The 20,680-nt window shown below is 34.8% G+C and overlaps 1 protein-coding gene across 1 annotated transcript; it reads left to right on the top strand.

Annotated features, from left to right (window-relative positions):
* Positions 1–1,414: 1,414 nt before the first annotated feature.
* Positions 1,415–20,119, top strand: LOC136807174 (dolichyldiphosphatase 1-like). Its single transcript, XM_067063753.1, has 8 exons — positions 1,415–1,575; positions 15,212–15,312; positions 16,747–16,831; positions 17,250–17,352; positions 17,817–17,915; positions 18,590–18,718; positions 19,679–19,768; positions 19,974–20,119. The coding sequence occupies exons 1-8, from the start codon at positions 1,452–1,454 to the stop codon at positions 20,008–20,010; spliced, it is 768 nt and encodes a 255-aa protein (XP_066919854.1). The 5' UTR covers positions 1,415–1,451; the 3' UTR covers positions 20,011–20,119.
* The last annotated feature ends 561 nt before the right edge of the window (positions 20,120–20,680 follow it).

Raw genomic sequence — 20,680 nt, 5'->3', positions numbered from 1 at the left:
GGCTAATGTTAATGACATCATCGGGCGAGGCTAATTTAATTTGTTATTTTACAGGCCAAGTTACACAAAAAAGAGGGTCGGTCGGTCGGCTATGGGTCGACGAAAAAACAAAAATAAAACTAAAAGTAGAACCAGTAGAACTTCCTAAAAAATCTCCTAAAAAGACAGCAAAAACTATTCCATCTTGACAAAAATGTGAAAAAGAAAATAACATTAACAAGACACAAAAAGCTCGAATTCATAGATAAAATGAAAAACAAGGAAAAATTGAACATAAAATTCTCGAAACCTTTGATTATTTGGCAGTCTGTAAAGCAAGAAAATACAAATTAATAAAGATTAATTATATTCTATTTCGATTTTTGAAATTTCAGAGTCGGTCGGGCCTGTAAGTAAAACAACTAACCAAATTGGTCTCGTCTCAGTGAAAATTCAGTATTTAACTTCAGAATGTGCAATGTTAATGGTGCGATGTTATCGATCGCAGTTTTTATGTGTCGCTGCAAGGGAATAGTTAACGGTGTGACGTATAAACGATAGCGATACAATTAAATCTAGACTCTCCACTCACATGTAGCAATATACGAATTTTTGTGATTTCGCGTGTTTGATTGTTGAACAAGGTTTTGGATAGTCAACCGCAAGGACATTAAATCAATAATCTTGGATCATCCACAAGATGAAGCATTTCATCTCTGAAATACATATCGGACTCATCGAAATTTATCGAGGCATTAAAAAGCGATACAGCACCGGCCACAAATCCAGATAGGTACGGCAACCAAGGGGTAAAGTAATCACAAAAATCTGGTGAGATCGAGAAGAAAGGAAAATACATAGGAAAAATCACAAAAAAATTGAAAAATCTAAAAAAAAACACAGAAAAATAGAAAATCATTTGAAAAGATCACAGAACTGTAGAGCTAAAGGATTTGACCCAGAAGAAAACCAGAAGATTGAGTTTTTCAGCTAACCGTGGTCCGTGGACAAAATTTAGGGTAGGTGGGCCGGCCGGCCTAATGACTCTACTAATTGTGAATGCGCAGACCTCCTGACTGACTGAATGATAGAAAGGTGCCGGGTGGTAAAACTTCAACTTTTTTTTGCTTGGCCATGAAGCCCAGTCCCGATTCCTACGAGTTAGACCAAAAATGACGATTTCTTACACAAAAACTACGAATTACTACAGGAGGGTTTCGCCCTCCTACATAGCCCCAATCTGATATACAACATTGGCACTTAAAGGGTTAATTAACAGACTAGTTTGCTAGTCTACGGAAACCGTAGTTGTTACTAAAAACGTTGCGCGTCGTGTGGCGAGTCACGGGACATAACACTATTCGTATGTCGGATTGGATTATATAATGATTTCGTAGTATGTCAATAATACTCGTTACAGTTTGACCCGACTAGCATTTACTTTACGATTACTTCACAATTTTTTTTCAAACATGGCGGCGGAGCAGCGCCAGTGCAGATTGGCTTATGAATCTTGTCCTTGGTTGGCCCCCTATTTAGGGGTTATTGATCAAAATTGGAAACCTGTTTCACTGACTCATGTTGTCTATCCTGAAGGTATATATTTTTGTTTTTGTTAGACTTTTAGCTTGTTTTTTATCCTGACTTTACAATAACTAGCCGACTCGATTGACGACACCCTGCCCCCTGCCGGTGCACCCGACAGTCGGGTGCTGCTGTTGTCGGGTGTTCGAAGTCGGAAATTTAAACACCCGACAGTCGGGTGCACTTTGTCGGGTGCTACATCTTGGGTGCTTTTAACAGCACCCGACATGTAACAAAGTTAGGAATTTTAGCACCCGACTGTCGGGTGCGCTATAGACCTTTTTTCAAAAAGGACGTCCTGTTGAATAATTATGTAGTCCAGTCATAAAAAACAATGATAGTGTACTGTATCAAGCATATTCAGTTACATCAATATGCCTTCTTACCTGTCTTTAAAAATATAAATAAAAGTAATCACGGAAAAGGACGCGAAAAAAAAAGACATAAGTGTGAGAACAGAGTAATCAAACTCGTTAGAAAAAGTACCATTAGAAGTCATAAAAAATCAACCTGAATAAATGCAATCGAAATCCCAGAGAACTTCATAATTCCCCAAACAACATTACATTACTATGTCAAACTCCCATTACATAAATTTTACAATTACGTCAGAGTAGACTACGCTCGCCACCGAAGAGGTTTATTTGGAAAGGGTAATTACATTTTATAGTTCGCTTCTTTTTTAAAGATTGGCCGGGTTGGAAAAGCAGTCGAGTACTGAGCGATCTTTTCAAGTCATCTCTATACAAAAAAGAAAAGCAAAAAGACCTATCGAATGAGAACATCATAATGTTCCACCGCAGAGTAACTTGTGTTTTGAATCTATCAAAGCAATTAAAACACTAGAAATCTTCAAATCCCACGATATCCAAAAACTCGAGAACACGCAAGCAATTTGATTTTGCAACGGTATAAATTGAAACTTGAAAATGTTATTAACACTTAGTTAATTGGCATAATTAGTGAGATTAGATATAATTTGATCATTTTTTCGAATTCATTTTTAGGGCCTGTCTTCTTTGGAATCAAGATGGAGCAAGAAACGAAGACTTTTTATAAGAACAAAAAAACTCATTTGCTTTGCGTTTGTTTTTTTTTACCAAAGCTGTGAAGATCACATGTCAGAAGGATAAGCGAGCAATAGAAGAACATAATAATCTGCACAACACTCTCGTATCACAGAACCCGGTGGGGACCTACAGCGGGAAATTTCTATTGCAAAATATCTTAACGGGGAAGAAAATTTGGGGTTTTAAATGGTCGGGGAAAAATTGCAACGGCGTGTACTTTTGTTAACTCTTCGAAATTTTCATCATTTCCCCCCAAATTTTTCAAGTTTATCCCCTTTGGAAAGTTCTATCGGCTATCTGAGCCCCTCAGAATGACTTTAAATTACTCAATATGGAGTTTTTCTCTCCCCAATTCATAAACGGATGATATACATTGTCCCGGGACATTTACTAACACGCATAGACGTACATTTTCTATATTTCATATATAATAGAACACCCCTTTCTCAGTGACCCAGTGAAGTTTTGAAACCCACGTCGGGTCTTAATATAGGATCTCCAACGCTCACTAAGTGATAACCTTTAACTTATTCCTCTGGTAGGGAAAATTGACTTTCAACTAATATTCAAGAATTCTTAAAAAAACTGAGATTGACCGGGGTAAGAAGGTAAGACTAAAAATAAGATCTTTGATTTGGGTTCTATGCAATTTCTTTCACCGGGTAATTCATCATTGAGTGGAGCTGACCGGGTCACTGATATAGGGGTGTAATAAAAGAATTTGTATATATAATCTCCGTGGATACAATCGGGTGCATAGTTCTTCGCACTTCGATGGTGAACAAACGATTTTTCTGTCGTGTTTTAGTCAAGTTGACAATTAAGAGTCATGTCTACCTGAGAACGATCTCGATTATCGGTTCACCCAGTGGTCCCTATAAAAGGCAACGAATGAATTAAAAAAAATTGTCATGAACCTAATTTTGCGGTATATTCAGGGGCTTCATTAGATTATTGAGCTTATCTTTAGATAGAAGTCAACGACCTTAAATAGGGGTGTATGACAAAATTATTTTACTAGAAGAAAAGATACATATTAAAATGGTATAAAGGATGACGATAAAACCAGGTGAAACATTCGAGAACGAAATACCTTTTCCTAATTAATGTTGTATGTGCAATATGACGATGCGTTGACTTCTCGATCCGAGATACTTGATAGCTGTACCATTATTCGGCAAGTCCATTTGGAATATCTAGAAAGAAAAGCAATATATTCAAATTATTTTAATCTTCAACTGGCAAAACCACATCTTAATACCGATCAAATATGAAACAGTTGACACACAACAGCGTTTCAAAACCTTTCTAACATTTTTAAATGTCCATCATGTGGCGTTAGAAGATCTTTACAGTCCCCAAACCGGTGAAATTCTGTACTCAAATACCTTACGTATCTGCCGCTTTAGGTGGATTAAACTTCGCGTGGAGTAATTGAAAATGGCATCGACCCCCGGGGGGGTACTACCCTTGTCGACCGACGGGGGTGCTCCGCTGAGGTTCGAAAAATGGACCCTACGTGGGACTCGAAATTTGCGAAAAAAGTGACCCTGAATGGGACTGAAATTCCAAAATTTTTCTCAAATGTCCTACTTTTTCCCAAAATTTTCCAAAAATAGGCACCCTACGAGGGACTTATTTTTCTATTCTGGTGTTTTTGCGACCCTACCTGGGACTCGTGGAGGTTAAAAAAGGTACCCTAACCAGCGGAGCATCCCCGTAACCCATCTTGCCCTAGTACCCCCCCGGGCATCGACCTCTAACTTCGCGTGGAGTAATTGAAAATGGCATCAACCTCTAACGTTAGAGGTCGATGAAAATGGTAAATTCGTAATTTTCATGAGTTTTGGCCCTTTTCGCAAAACTTAGTTCTTGCTATAAATTGAAAATCCGTTAAAACTAAAGAAATTTGGTGAAATCTAGTGAAAAAGAGGCTGCTTCGCAGCGAATTTTTTAAAATTCTCCATTCTCTAAAAAAAAGTACATGCGAAAATTAATCGACTTAGGGTAATAATAGCGGTATTCTAAGTCGCGTCATTAAGACAAAAGTGACGAGAAAGTAAAGAATCCCACTCGCACAAGACAGAGATGTAATGTGTATTCCGACAAGGACATGATGTGTATTTCCTTCGTTGTGAGACAGGGAGATAGGAAAGCAAAACATCACTCGCACACTCGCATGAGACAGGGATGTAATATGGTATATTTCCTTTGTTGTGACACAGGGAGGTGCGAGAGGCGGGAGAGCTAAAATACTACTCGCGTGATACAGGGATAATACGTACCTGATAAAATAATATTTCTTCCCACTATTTTACCGAGCTTTTTACGTTGCCTTAAGATACATTAATGCTTGTGAGAAAGCATAAAAAAGCAAGCTTTTATCCCCTATTGATCGTGATATAAAGAGGGCCTTAGATAATATCCTTGAACTCATTCGCATGTCAATGACCTTTTTGAAGTAACTCTCACAGGAATCTGCAAAGACGTCATCCTAATAGACGTAATAAAAAACTTACCATTGTTGAAAGAATAACTTTTCGTAATCACTTGGTAATATAATTACTACTTGCATCGTGTTTACGTCATATTTCTCATCTCTTCACTTTTTCTACCGTGTAGGAGTGCCAAACATGAGATTTCTATAAGGAAATTTGAAAAACTTCACCGCAGAAATATTTTCAATATTTTGCTCAATTTTTCGACTGCAAGTTGTGGGGTAGCAGAAATATATATCAATGTGTTCCTTATAAGAGCCGCTAATCGAATATCGTATTTTTGTTTTCACCACGACGTGTTATTGAACGTTTTAAGTACTTTTTGTTTTAAGCCTTTGATCTTTCTTTTTTTTCTTTTGTTTAGCGTGGCGCTAAATGATGTGATTACTCATTTTTTTGTCGTTTAAAATATGACAGTGTGCTCGACTGAAAAGTATGAATTTCTTTGTACATATTTTACCTACCCCAAATATTTAGGAGGCTGAGTTTTAAACAAATGGTCAAGTTGAAACGAACGATAAATGTATCAAGGTCTGTTTTATTTACCCCCTGGTGACTTAACAAAAGAGACTTAACTCGATGTTACAATCCAATTATTGAAAGTTTGTCTCGGCCTTTTTATAATGAGCGAGACATACGTTCTCTGATTACGCAATTTTCATATTGACATTTTCGAGGCATTTTGATGTAACTGATATTGTAATAATTATGCATGGTTTTATCATTGTTTTTCTGCTGGACTACATAATTATTCAACAGGGTGGCCTCTTTGAAAAAAGGTCTATTGTCGGGTACTTTTGCAAATTTAGAAATTTCGGCACAACACCCGACAGCACCTGACTGTCGGGTGCACCGGCAGGGTCATTTCGATTGCTGGAAAGAGTTCACGTTTCAGATGGTTCTTGTAGTTTTTGGCGTTGACTTTCAATCCTTTTCGTTTTATGAAAATCGGCCTCGTAACACCATGTCAGGTGAGTGCAGCTGACACCATAACTTTTACTGATTGGCGGTTGCTTTCATGGAAAAATTTTCATCAGGAACGTCTTTTTTTGTGCCTTTGTGATAAACTCGATCGTTTTGGCTATTCAATGGTACCTGGAGTGGAAAATTTCCATTTCATCTTGAAAGATGAACATTCATCATCCTCAGGTTTTTTGCAAACTTCTCATAAAGACTAACAGCTCGATCGACTCTACAATTGCGTGTTGCATCGTGTTCATCTGTGGTGTTTTTAGACGCTTGAATTGGTTGTAACCTTTATCTTCAACGATTCGGCGAACAGAGGAATGAGAGATTTCAAGCTCTCAAGCAATTTCTCTTGGTGAAGAGTGTGTCCCAGGTTGGTCTTCCTGCAAGCAGATCATTTCTTCAACAAAAGCTTCATTTTCAGCAGTTCTGGTACACTTCTTGGTCTTCCAGATCCTTTCTTTTGCTCCATAGTACCATACTCTAAATTGCTTGACGGCACGTTTAACTTTTGAATAATGCCAGTTCTTTTCTGGGTTCTGTTTCCATATCTCATAAGCTGTATACTCTTTCTCGATATAATGTCTGATAATCACCTTGTCTTCGTCAGAAAGAGGTGCCATTCTTCTCTCTGTCTTGTGGCGATTTTTCTTCAGTAATGGTTAAAAATGCCGGTTGTCTTGAACGTTAGTAAGTGAAACTATTTTGCAATAGAATGTCATCTTTTAAAATAACACTGCAATGGCATCTTTCTGATTTCAAAACAAAACCTGAAATAAACAAACACAACTCTGGTTTGGATACTAAACGCTAGAGAACTGTGGTTGACTAGTTTTTTGTTTTGACGTCAAATCTATAAACAAGCACATTTTCACATCCTTTAGGAAAATCTCCATATCTTTGAAACTACTAAAGCTGTACAAATGAAACTCTGTGGAAAGCTTCGAAATAGGTTGCTTAAGACGCATGTAAAATTTCAAGTTTCTATTCTAACTGAAAAAAGTTGCGTCAAAGTTTTAATTTTAGGCCTTTTTTTTTTGGCACACCCACGAAGAGCCGCAAACAGAACAGAACAGTAACTTAACAGAATTAGAAACGAGCATGAAAAACAGAAAGATGGAAATTGATTATTGAAAGAATGACATTTGGCTTTAGACTTGAAAGTGACGATAGATTGGGTTTGACGTAGATCGTTAGGTAGATTATTCCAGACTTCAGTTCCATTATGAAGAAACGTTTTAGAGTCATATTTGTTTCTTGTTTTTTGAACACGCAACTTGTTTGCCCTCACAGCTCTGGTGTTCACACCTACTAGTTCACCCTTTCTCATTCCTGTTACCAGAGAACAAATTGTTTAGTGAGATAAGCAGGAGAAATTTTATTTACAGATTTAAAAGTCATTAGCGCAGTGCTATAATTTGTCAATTTTTCAAAGGATTTGTTGGTTTGAGAGACTAAATTTATCTGTCTGGACAAGGACTCAAAACGTTTACGAACATAAGAAGAAGTATTGCTCCAAGTGTTCACACAATAATTTAGATGAGGAAGAACCAGAGCATTGACTAATAGACGTCTTGTATCATCATTTAAGGTGGAGCTAACTCTATTGATCATGTTAAGCCCAAGATAGGCTTTCTGTCTAACTGCATTAGCATGTTTTTCCCACGTCATCCCCTCATCAAAAATTATTCCAAGATACTTTACATCAGATTTTGCACTAATTTTGGCCTTTTGAAAAGACAAAGGTGGTAATTCTTTACACTCAGCAACTTTCTGTTTTCTACCGAAAAATATCAACTCAATTTTACCGGTGTTTACAGACAGTTTGTTACAAAAGAACCAGGCACTCAAATATTCTAGCTGCATTTCAAGACCTTGTTTTAATGACTTGGGGTCTTTAGTACTTTGAATGATGACAGTGTCATATGCGTAAAAATGACAAAAAGTTCTAGATTGTATACTTGTGTTGATACTTGCTTTTAAACGGCAGTTATGATTGAGATCCTTTCTGTCACCATTCGAACTAATTTCTTTCCATTTAACAACAAAAGAAACTTTTTTTTAAACTGAAGAACTATAGACTTGACTCCCATAGTCCAGAAGCTGGAGCTCAATACCTTTCAGTCAGGGCTCCCTTGGTCTTTTTTAACATTAGTTAGAATAGAATGAAAACATTCATGCCTGATCAACACAACCAAACCTTCTGTCTTGCATTTACTCTTTCCTTTGCGACAACTTTCGCTTTTGCTTATGTAGGTTTTAAAATCCACAAGTAATGAAACTCTTATTTATAGCTTTATCTGAATAAATTTGGTTGAAAACCTTCTGTCAGGTTTCATTCTCACATTCTGCATGTTTTTTATCCACGTGGTGAACCGGTTTCCCCGATTTCTTGTTAATTAAAAATTGGAACTTTCCAGATTGGGAGTACCACCATCGCAAAATATTTTTTGTGAAAACTTACCGTATTCTAACACTAATATAATCTAGATAGGAAACAAATATTAAATTTGATTATTTTTTTGCTCGTATTTTTTAATTTAAACATAAAAAGAACTATTTATAAATTATTTTCTTAAACAGGCGTTGAATCGATATTGATTGACATATTTAACGATGTCATAATCAATGCCGTGCATATTTTGTCAACATCCTTTTCATTGGATAAATACCACTAAAATATAAAAGAAAAGTACCGTAAATCCTCGAATAAGCGCCTCGCTTGAATAAGTGCCCTGCTCGAATAAGTGCCCCCTTTTTAGTTAAAATAATATTATAAGCGCCCCGCTCGAATAAGCGCCTCCTTTGAATAAGCGCCCCCTCCAGGGAGGGGCGCTTTTTCAAATATTGTTATTGATTGAATATAATATTGAGTAGATACTTGTTTCTTAAAAAGAAAGAAAGCGATTGAGAATAAAATGATGGATATTGTCAATTGGATTTTTCTAATTTTTCTTTTATTCGTTCTTTTTTGAAAAATCAACCCTTTGAAACAGTTAAGTTTAAGCAGATTCCGAATTTGTTGATATACGAATTTCTGAAATAAAAAAAAAAGCGCCCCGCTTGAATAAGCGCCCCTCCCTTAGAGCCTGAAAAAATAAATAAGCGCCCGGGCGCTTATTCGAGGATTTACGGTAAACATAAAGCGTGCTCTACACGCTTTTAAGAAACATGAGGCTCAGAATGCCTAAAAACTAAGAAACATGACTCGATACACTGAGACTCTGGAATCAAAACAGCATCAGGGTCTTTGCAAGTTACTCGCTCCAATATACCGAAGATGTAATATTCAATGTTCAATCAAAAATATTTCCTTTATTGATTATAACTCTGGACAAATAAAATAAGCAACTTACGATTTTTACGAATAGCCTTCTTTTTCTTCAACAGTTCAATTCATCCAGGAAAACAAGTAAAGAAGTCTCAAGTCTTGAAAACTTTTTTATTTACTTACAATATTGTCATCTCTCGTTGTAAAAGATTTTCAGAATATAACCAAAGGAAAATATTTCTATATTTCATTCTGCGAGTTCCATCTTCTTCTAGCAGTCTAGTTGTTTTCTGATGAAACAATTACAGATATCTATCGCTTACGAAAACTTTTGTTTTTTTTACCACGTAACCCGCTCTGACCAATCAGAAGCCTACCGAAAGCTGCGTTCATTTTTTGAACGCGTGCTTTCCCTAAGCCAGTATTCCAAGGCAAATTTAAAATCCGTAAATATAAAAAATCTTTAAAGCGCCAAAAACGCTATATTGTAACCATGTGTCCTAGCCTTGTGAATACAAGCTTAGTTAACTAGGCTACATTTAAGGCTCAAAAGGCCAATTTCTTAAAAAACATTGAGGCTGCTTGGTAAAACTAGTTTCTTAAAAAAACAAAAATGTGTATATGATGGTTGGTATTTTTTTTTAATTCTATGTTTAGATTTTCTACCCAGCCCCGTTGCTATGTACGCGCGTCCTGTTGCTAAGACCTTTGTTTGAAATTGAAAGTGAAACCAAAATAATTTAGCGCATGCTGCAGTAGCAGTTAGGACTTTATCGATATTTTGCCTTTAAAAATTCTGATGAGGGGAAATCCTAGCGCCATCATTCAAATCAGAATTTAGCAAAGATAGTATACGGCAGATTTTCTGACTATGACTCCCAAGGCCGTAAGCCTGCAATTACACAGTTAAAATTTATGCCCCTATGCAATTTCACGGTCATGATCCCGCCCCGGTCGGGATTGCTTTGAGCAGATTAAAGGGTTCACTCAGATTTTTCAAAATCGGGTGAATAAGTTTTTAACACAATCGTTTTCTAGGATAAATTTTGCACGGGTGTTTGCAACAAGCAAAAAATGGAAATACATGAAGCTTGATTTCTGCATTCAACAGAACGAACAAAATTCAAGATGATAGACAGTGAGTGAAAAAAAGAGAAGCGAGAAAAAAAGCTGTTTTTGTTTAAGATAGCTTTCCTCTATCAAGAGGTGATTTTACATGGGATTTTCATGAGAGTGATCCTAAGTTATCATAGAACACAGATAAATAAAATTATTATTGTGTACTTAGGCAAATACTTTTTTATTTATTGGTTTACGGATCCGCCGACGTTATTTTTGCCAAAATAAAATAAAAATAAAATAAGATTTCAAAAAACTTTATTTACTTTTTATCCTCCGACCTTCAAAAAAGAAGAAATAAATAAAAAACCTTTACTTAACAGGAAAACAAAAGAAAAGAAGAGAAAGAGAGAGGGGGTTAAATTATCTAAACACAGCTGTGCCCTATTCTGCCAATGTAAAGATACTTTGATCCTTCCCTTAATGTCAGGGAACTTCCCCATGGAATTTCCCTATCCACAAAAAACAAACTAAATTATATAACTCTTTGTGTACACAGTTGATTTTCTTCATTTTTTTTATTTTTTTTGTAATCGCTTTTATTTAAAGTCCTTTATGTGATTGTTAAAATTCAAGAGTAGATATAAAAATAGGCATACCAGAAAAATGGGATAAGGAACCCTTAAAGTGGGAACCCTAAAGTGGGAACCCTAAAGTGGGAACCCTAAGGGTGAACCCTAAATGGGAACCTATGTCAGTCATAGTCAACCTATATCAGTCTTTATGTGTACATTTTTATGTTTCAGTTTATTTTTAGTGTTTTTTATCCATAGAATCTATCTATAATAACATCTTGCACTTTATTCTTTTGTCTTTAAATCTAAAAAATTGTTACTTTAGGAAATTTCATAAAATTCTATTTTAGTATTTCCTCCGATTTCAGATTTTCAAAAAGAAAATAAAAAAAATTTAAAACATCAATTTTATTTTTATTTTTTTTCCATCCTCCTGTCCAAAACTTTTCCTCATAATGTCCGTAAACCAGAAAATAAAAAAGTAATTGCCTTACATTCCAAAATGAAAAACAATGCACATTGTAGAGGGTATTTTTAAGTCATTTTCAGACGTTTCGCTATCATCCACGAGGTCTATTTAAAAATCTTTTTTTTTGGAATCATCGTAAACAAAGCCATTCTAAATGACTTATATATACCAAAACCCGTTCCTTTATTCTGAAAATCCAAGAAAACTAATCTTCAAATGTGTTTAGGGAGTCCAATTACAGTGGTTTAAGTATTTTAACACGGCAGCTGAATACGTTGGCTTAATGGTTAGCTTCAGTTACTCAAATTAAAGTTCATAAAGCTGAACATTTTTTGCCTGCAATGCAATATTTTTTTAAATATAAAATGAGCAAAATAATCTATATATTAATAGCCGTAGTCTGTATGTCTGTTTTCTGTGTGTCACTTTCGATTTCACAAGCAATGTTTTGTTCTCGATAAGTTTGTTTTGATTGACAGATCGGATAGAGCCTGGTTTAGACTTTATTTAGCCTTTGTTTTGAAATTTAAGGCCCATCTACATTATTTAGTAATTTTAATTTCTGCCCAGCTTTGCCTGATCCTGTTTTTCTCTTTTCTTTTGTTTGAAATGTTTTGGAATGTATTTAACGATCGTATTTATTAGTGACATTTGAATTCTTTTCAAAACAAAACAAGTTTCTTTTATAGAAAAGAACATTTCAAATGTAAATCAAAAAAAATAAAAATTAAAAAGTTTGTCGAACAATAACAGCATTCAAAGGGCGATAAAAAGCAAGAGAAGAAATTAGTCCATCTCTTTCTTCATATAAAAACATTTAAGTGGTTGATACTGTTAAAAACTGTGTACGTCATTTTACATATGTTTAAATTCGAAAAGTTATGACAAGGGTTTAAAAAAAGCAATTTAGAATTGACTTATTTATCTTTTTAAATCTGATAAAAACAAAGTTGCACTATTCTTTGTGGCTTTCCCGCTTTTTCCTGAAGAATTGTCATTTCTACATTTCACTCCTCTTTACCATGACATTTTCTCAAATTGTCGAAAACTGGACGGCGTATTTAATGCGAGCGAAGCGAGAAAAAGATCTTCGGGGAGGGTTCGAGGGTTAGAGTCAAACTTTGAAAATATCTTTAAGCCAGCTTCAACATCCAATGGACTTTTAATGCATTCAGCTACTGCTTAACCGGCGTGCAACGCCGGGTACTGGCTAGTTTATCTTGAAGCTTGGAACAAGAATGTAATTTACATAGAATAACTCTCATTTTTCAACAAATTTTTGAAAGTGTTGAGGTTTGAAAGTGCTGGGTGCTACATTGAAAGAAGGAACTTTCCTGAAGGGAAAGAATTGCAAAGATTCTGAGAATTTACTTTCCTAATTGGCCAATTCAACTATATTTCGTGAGAATTATTTTTACGAATGACAAATTTTACCTTATTTCGAGAGAATTAACTTTTGCAAAATCCAAAAAGAAGTAATATTATCCTTAAGGGGTTACACTGAAAGACAAGAATTATTACTCCATTGCATCACTAATTCAAAGCGCCCGTTGATTTTTGAAATTTTTCCTAATGTAAGAACTATTTTTGAAAGTTTTGGTGACTATTATCAGCTCCTGAATCAGCTTTTGCGAATGGCAAATTTGACCATATTTTATAAGAATTGACTTTCACTAGCCTTCAATATTATTCATGGAACCATGAACATACAAACCACTGGACACCCATCTCCTTTGTATTTTTGTAGAAAACACTGCTAGCTTCGTTGCCGCCTTGTTAAAAACATAAAATGAAACATTGGATTTTGATAATATACCTCAGGGGAATACTTTGCTATTAGCTCTTTAATTTACATTATGAGGAAGGTAAGGTAGGCAAAATACTCTGTCAACTTGTTAAAACTCTGGCTAATATATCTAAGTTTTGACTCAAAAATATGGAATAACTTTAGAGAGTATGATGCTCTAATTATGATATTCCTATTGTACAACTTTTAAACTTGGGTATATATACTATTTTTTTCAAGTCATAAAAAAATCTATTAGAGTAAAAAAAGTGACACGCCATCAAAATTTTGCACTTCAGCGTTGTAAAAATATGTTGATAAAATATATTGCAAACTTATGAAAAAAATTGAGATTAATTCTTTTGTGAATTATGAGTAATGTTCAAGCTCTGTAAATTCTTTTAGCTCAGTAATTCAAAGAAATAATTTTGTGACGGAATATTTTTTAAACCAAATTTGAAATACAGGCGGCAACGAAGCTGCTTTACTGTAAAGAAACAATAATAGACGTCCAGTTGTTTAAATGTTCATGGCGGAACTTAATTTACAATTTGCCCAAAAAATTGCAAACTTGCTAAAGTTTCTTCCTTTAAAGTAACAAAAATTCATGAATCTCTGAGGGGACTTACTCAAGGGGGATCTTTTTTTTACCTGGGACCTAAACCCAGGCAGATTCTATGATATTTCAAAATGTTTACATGTGGATCACCCAATTATGCGTTGCACTTTCTGCATTTCATTGCAATGGCTTCATTTTTCAAATTACATAGTCTTGGTCTAAATTGGCATTAATAGTAAAGTTTTGCTGGGAATAAGTTGAAATTTAGCCATCCTATGGTATTTGTGAGAGAAAGTCATTTTAACCAGTGTGATTTTCTCTATTGCACTGAGCGATGATCTTTTTTGACACTGGTGGAAACTCAATGTGATAGCTTTTAAAATTATACAGCTACAATAATTTAGAGTCTGTTTTTAGTGCAATGAAGGGTTTTAATAGAAACAAAAAGCAATTGTTGCACTGGAAAACGAATCTCTTCTTAACATAACACGCTAAGCTCTTCAATTAATTGGATAGATTCTTTTGTTTCAAAGTGTCCTTTTAAGTGAGAAGGGGGAAAGCTTGTGAATTTTTACCTATATACTGGGTGCGCCACAAAAAGGCTTCTCTCTTTGAAACTGATTTATAATAAAAAAAAAAAACATTCCTATCCCATAGGAAAGAAGAAAGATAAACTTAAATGTTGATGTGTCATTTATTAAATTCGATTCATTAGATCAAAAGTTATGCTCAATTGAATAAAAAAGTTACTTTCAGAAAGTGCCCGAAAACGTTAAAAATCGACCTATGAAATTTTTATCAACCTATCTCGAAACTTGCTGACCCAAAAAAATTTTATTGCCATTTAAAAGAAGGTTTATTTTCTTCAAATCCGAACCTCTATTGAGTTTGTCTCATTCTGTCTTAAGAATCATGAATTCCCTTCTAGCTCTCTGTTTTCATTAAAAATTATATAAGTGTACGGTAAACCATACTTTCATAAATAAATTGTCAAAGATAAGAAAAGTTTTCAACCACCTAACCCACCTTCAGAATATAGGGTTGGTGACTGTCGGTGACAGCAAACCAACATTGTCTTAAGTTTAGCTTAATGCTACGACTGATGCCTTCGTTTTGATAAAGCTGGTATCAGTCTATTTTAAATTTTAAAATTTTCTTCATGAAATTTTCAACACTGATGCAAAACAACAATACTATGCTGGAAGTAGCTGGAAATGTGCTGCTTTTTTCTCTATTTCCTTCAGTTTTTATCTTTTTTTCTTATTTTTGTACAATAACCCTCGTGATGGTAAATGCACAGGATGGTTTAATTTTCATAGAATATAACTGATTATAATGAGTATGATGTAATTTCACGCAGAATATTCGTAAATAACTCTCTTTACTTATTTTTAGATGATCTGGTTGGAAAGATATTGGCGTGGAGCAGTTTGGTACCAATCTTTATCATTGTCTCATTCCTGACATTAATCATTTTCCGCCGCGAATTACATACTGTAAGTTGACAAACAGATTTCTTTTTTAATACAGGGGTTAAAAAATAATAGAATTATTGAAAGGTCCCAAACTGATAGACTGGAGTCGTTTATAATGCGTGTAATACTAATAATACTAATACTAATGATGATACGGGATTTAGTTTATAAGCGATTGGAAGAATCCGGTGTTCCAGCCTTATAGATACCCCGGCTAACTACGCAGAAACTTGCGTAGCGAGAAAACAATTTATCAAGCAACAACAAACTCTCAAAACAAAATCAACTCAAAATGAAAAACTTCTAACACACAAATCCACACACATTTTTTTTCTCAAGAATTATTTTAAGCGGGAAAAAATTATAATTGCAATATTGACATTTTTCTTTTGTTTGTAGTTAGTGCACAAAGGTTTTTAGACGACTAAAATTGTTCCCTCCATTACTTTTTGCTTTATTTCTACTATGTCTGAATTATTCGTCTAGCTTGCTAGATTGCAAACTGGCTTTTCTTCGCGGGAGTCTCACTCACTGTCAACCTACAAGGCTCGTTAGTATAGAGATTAAGTTTATTTGACGTGAATCACAAATACCCTTTCCTTGAACTCTGATAAAATATAGATAAGCGAGATATAGTGAAAACTCTTTAACTTGAACATCTAATTCGAATACCTCCTTCACTCAAACAGGTTTTCTCGTTCATTCAGTCAATAAGGCCTTATAAACCTTTCCATAATACGGACAAAATCGCGTTTCCTGTGCATGTCCAAGTTATGGAGACTCTACTGTATATTAATGAGACGTTGGGCCAATATAGGGGTAGTAAGAACATAGTACAGTCCATCTTTAGACGAAAGGAAATCCACCCAGTTGAGATTCTTAACTATGTGATTTTAGTTCTAAGTAATAAACCTTGGATAAAAATCACATAATGTCTGATTATTGGACGTTCCGTCTAGATTCACCAAAGGTGGTTGAAACACACATAATAATTCGACAAAAACTAGTGAAAGCTTTTAAACGAACTTACTTTTCTATTTTCTTGACCACCAGTGACTTCTGGGCTCAGATAATATCTAAAATCACGTTTCCAATGGTCATAATACTACCCAATACGTCTATAAAAGTGTTTTCCTTGTTGTTAAAGTGCCAAAGTTTTCTTTATGCATCACTCTATCGACCTTGTTTGTTTTCCTAACAAAATTATAATCTATATTCTGAGTTTGAAACAGTTGAATAAAGATATAAAGTTTCACTTTTTATCCTGCTGCAACATGTAGCAAATTTTGTCTCCATATTTGTTTCTTCTACAGAAAAGCTAGCATAACTTTCACACATGCTATTTATATAGTTGTCTCAAAGAATCCACCATAGAATCTCTAGTTAAAGATCAATTTGATTGTTTGAAAGCCGGGTACTTTTCTAAATTGTTGTCATGTCTTTTTTCTTATTCAGATGGCATGGTTTCTAGGAATTCTTTTGAACGAAGTTGTCAACATGGTCCTGAAAAGGATGCTTAAACAACCACGACCATGCTCAGGTTGGTATGCTAGTCAAGAAGGAAATTTTAGGAATAGACTGAACCTGAACTAGAGATTTCGACAGAAAAAGCACTTTGATTTAAATATAAGGTGACCTTCCCTGTATCTTATAGACTGTATGGTCACTTCATTGCATCATAGTTTCTAATGTTTGATCTATTTGTCATGTGTACGTCACTATTTTTACTTCTTATTTTCCCTGCAAGTCTTCAAGCAAACAAAACTGGTGTAATTTGATTCCGAGAAGGCGGGCTTCTTTTGAACATACAGTATCATATTTTTGTAGCTCCTCAAACTTTATAGAGATTGACATTTGACATGCGATAAACTGTGACGAAAAATACATATCTCCTACCTTTAGGCTTATATGATCGTTTCACCACTTTCACTTTCGTTTTCTTTTTCTCATCTTTTCAGCGCTAGACCAAAAGAAATTATACAATAAATATGGAATGCCATCCAGCCATGCACAATTTATGGGTTTCTTTGCAATTTATGCCATTTTCTTTGCATATTGTAGGTAAGCACACTTCTTGACTTACATTTTTTTATAAGCAAATCCAATTTTCGGGTCAGGCCTGGGTTTGCTTAGCACTAGCTAATTTTCTGAAAAGTTTGCCTTTGACCACCCTTGATATAAATACCATATTTATGCTGATTGGGTCAAGGGCTATCGTTTGCCATGGTCTATTTAGTCTTCGAGTCTTTCTTCAAGGTTGTTTATAAAAAAAGATGTGAAATCAACATTATTGTGTTGGGAAATGATCTTCATCATCTGTTCTTTTTTTCTCAAGGGTCTTTAAATCCTGGTTGCCATGATTGTCAATCTGAAAATTGTCAAATACTCGAACGTCGAATCTTTGATACCAGTGGCTAACCTACCTCTATAAGGCTCTGTCAAATATTAGTTGTAATGTACCTATAAACCAATCTAGTATTCATTCATGCCATGTTAACCTTCACAACTTTTTCTTATTTCTTCAGGTTAAGAGTACATGTTTATGAGAAATTCATGGACAATATTCGTCAACATTTTATCGCATTTTCTTCAGCTGGTGTGGCCCTGGTCGTTTGTTATAGTAGGTAATGAAACCTTTAGAATGTAGCTTGCTTTTAGCCTTGGTGTTTCTTAAACTTCTAGACTAGGTTTAGTCGTTCCAAAGTTAAAAAGATCAATGAAATAACATCAAAAAGTTTAAGAGAAACAATTCGCGGCCATTATTCTTAAACAACAATCGGAGCACTGAATACGGTGCCCCTACTGCTCTGTGAATCAAGGCCAATATGAGATTTCGTATTGCTCCGGTGTGGTATTTGTTACGGATAGGAAGTGCTCATACTCATTTCGGAACGTTTCGGAGCAAGAAAATTGAGCAGTTCCGTTCCGATGAAAATAGTGTAGCGAAACCGTTTCGATCTGTTTTGCTTTGTAACGTCTTCTTTTTTGACGTTCACACGCTGTTTTGGAACTGTTTCGTTTCGGAGCGAAACGGAACGTAGCGTGTGAACGTAGTCTGAGGCGCGATATATCATGACTGAAATAACTTTTTACAGATTTTTGACTTCTCTTCTTGTTTTCAGACCTTATTTTCGTGTCTTTTCATTTTTTTTAAACCTTTTTTGCTTAAACAAAGCTTTTTCTTTTTATAAAAATGTGATGGAACTTGACCCGACCGCTCTGTCGTGGTCCTGAATATTACGACCTTCTACAGTTTTCAAATTTTAAGATTCTAACGATGATTATAATTTTCTTTTAGAGTATATCTTCATTATCATACAGTAGAACAAGTGTTGATTGGTTTATGTACCGGTCTGTTCATTGGCACTTTCTGGTTTTATATTGTCGATACCGTCTTCACTCCATACTTTCAAAGTATTGCAAATACGTAAGAGTATTCTCTTTCTCTAAGAAATTTTCAATTTTCTCGATCATTTTTTCCTCTTTAGTTCTTGATCCTTAATTTGCTACTAAATATTTCGAAAGTGAGCTTATTTTGGGAAGGGACTGATAGTACTAGGCTTATGGAATTACGGTTGTTTGCTGTCCAATTTATAGGAGCTGGAAAAGAAGGGAAAACGGAATTTCGCGAAATTTTACAACCTTTTGCTTCAGAACTTCCAGATTTTTCCAAATGATTCTCGATGGGAAATTTGATAGGTTCTGTGGACAAAGAAAGTGGTCAGATAAGGTGAAAATAGCTTTTACTGTTTCCACAAGAAAAAAAGTCAATTTTAAGAGAATAATTGGAAAAAATTGTACTAAAGTTTAAACAATTGAATTTAATTAGAAAAGAAGGTCGTAAAATATTTTACTGTTTTGGGCGCAAACAAGTATGGACCATGGCGTTCAAAATTGAGACTCTTTTTTTTCTGTCAATTTGTTGGCAAGAGAACCCTTCTGATAACGTTATGAAGATACAATGATAAACTTTTTGTTGAAAAAAGTTTGTCTTTTGGCGTGATATAGCGAAAAAAAATTTGCTTTCTCGAGATTTTAAACCAATCAAAATGCGGAATACAAAAAGCTGTGCAAGGTCAGTCCTGGCAACCCAACCCGTTGCTAAAGTCATTGACATCATTAAAACCGGAAATATCGGATTCAGTTTTTTCGTCGGCAGGTTTTCGGGCTTATTAAATAGTTAGTTGTATACACGTTTTTTTATAAAAACAAACTATATAAGAACATAAGGCTTCGATGGCTAAATTATTAAGAACATGTTAAGAACATTTTTAGGCTTAAAACTCAAAAAATTAAAAATACCTAAGCCCGAAATTTGGCTGTTTTTATAAAAAAAATGTTTATAACATCATTTTAATTGATTATTTTTATGTGTTACTTTTTACAGGAAAATAGCTGAATACTTCTTCATCCGAGATTCAACAAATATTCCAGATATTTTATGGTTTGAATACACTGCATCTCGCACTGAAGCAAGGTATTATGGGCTCTCATCATCTTAATTGCATGCGAAAGGATTTACTGTCCCAGCATGCCTACCGAGTAATGCTGTGTTTCGAAATTCGACAAAAAAATGCACTATCATTTTTATCATTCTAGAAAAACATCATGAAATATTTAGATCGTTTTCAATAATGTTTCCTGCATTTTAATGCATGTTTTCCTGTTTTTCTACTCTATAGGCAACGACTTCGCCGAACGACTCAAAAATCACAATAACCCGCCCAGATGTCGTAGGAATTCTCATTCATTTCAATTTGCTTTATTGATTCATGAAATACCTTAGTAATTTTTCTACTCAAAAATTTGGACTGTTCTGTCTGAGAGATTTGCTGTGTATTTTTTTTTTGGCAATTACACTACCAAATTCAGCTTTGGATATTTAGGAGAGAGGTTTTCTTTTTTCGGCAAAAACTACCAAAAAAGATCTTCAACATTCAATGACTTTTCAGGTTCTGAAATCTCCTGAAAAAAGAGAGTCTTGTGTTTATAGGAACATAGCTATGGATGGATTTCTTCCATTCATTCTACACAGGCTCTTTTCTGCTGGTTCCATTAGTTCTGCTACGCGCAGCAGGACGAGTATATAAACATTCTGCATAAAATTCCTGGTTGACCCTTCTTTGCAGCAAAATGAGAAAATAATTTGAAAATAATTTGTTTGACAAATAACCGATTGATCCTAATTGTTTCACGTCAAACTTGCTAACTGTTTAAAATAAAAGATCACAACTGGATGGAATTCCAGCAGACTATTTAACAAGTAGAATGGCCAATAATTCTAAACAGTAAATGAATTTAACATGAAACAATCACGATCATAGGGACCGCGAAAGACGGGGGTAAAATGGTTGGAATCGACCAAAATGTTGTTTTTAGGTTTTAACCA

Source organism: Clytia hemisphaerica, unplaced genomic scaffold (assembly GCF_902728285.1).
Source record: "Clytia hemisphaerica strain Z4C2 unplaced genomic scaffold, Clytia hemisphaerica genome assembly, whole genome shotgun sequence".
In the NCBI taxonomy this organism is placed as follows: domain Eukaryota; kingdom Metazoa; phylum Cnidaria; class Hydrozoa; order Leptothecata; family Clytiidae; genus Clytia; species Clytia hemisphaerica.
This window is presented reverse-complemented; position numbering and strand designations above follow the sequence as displayed.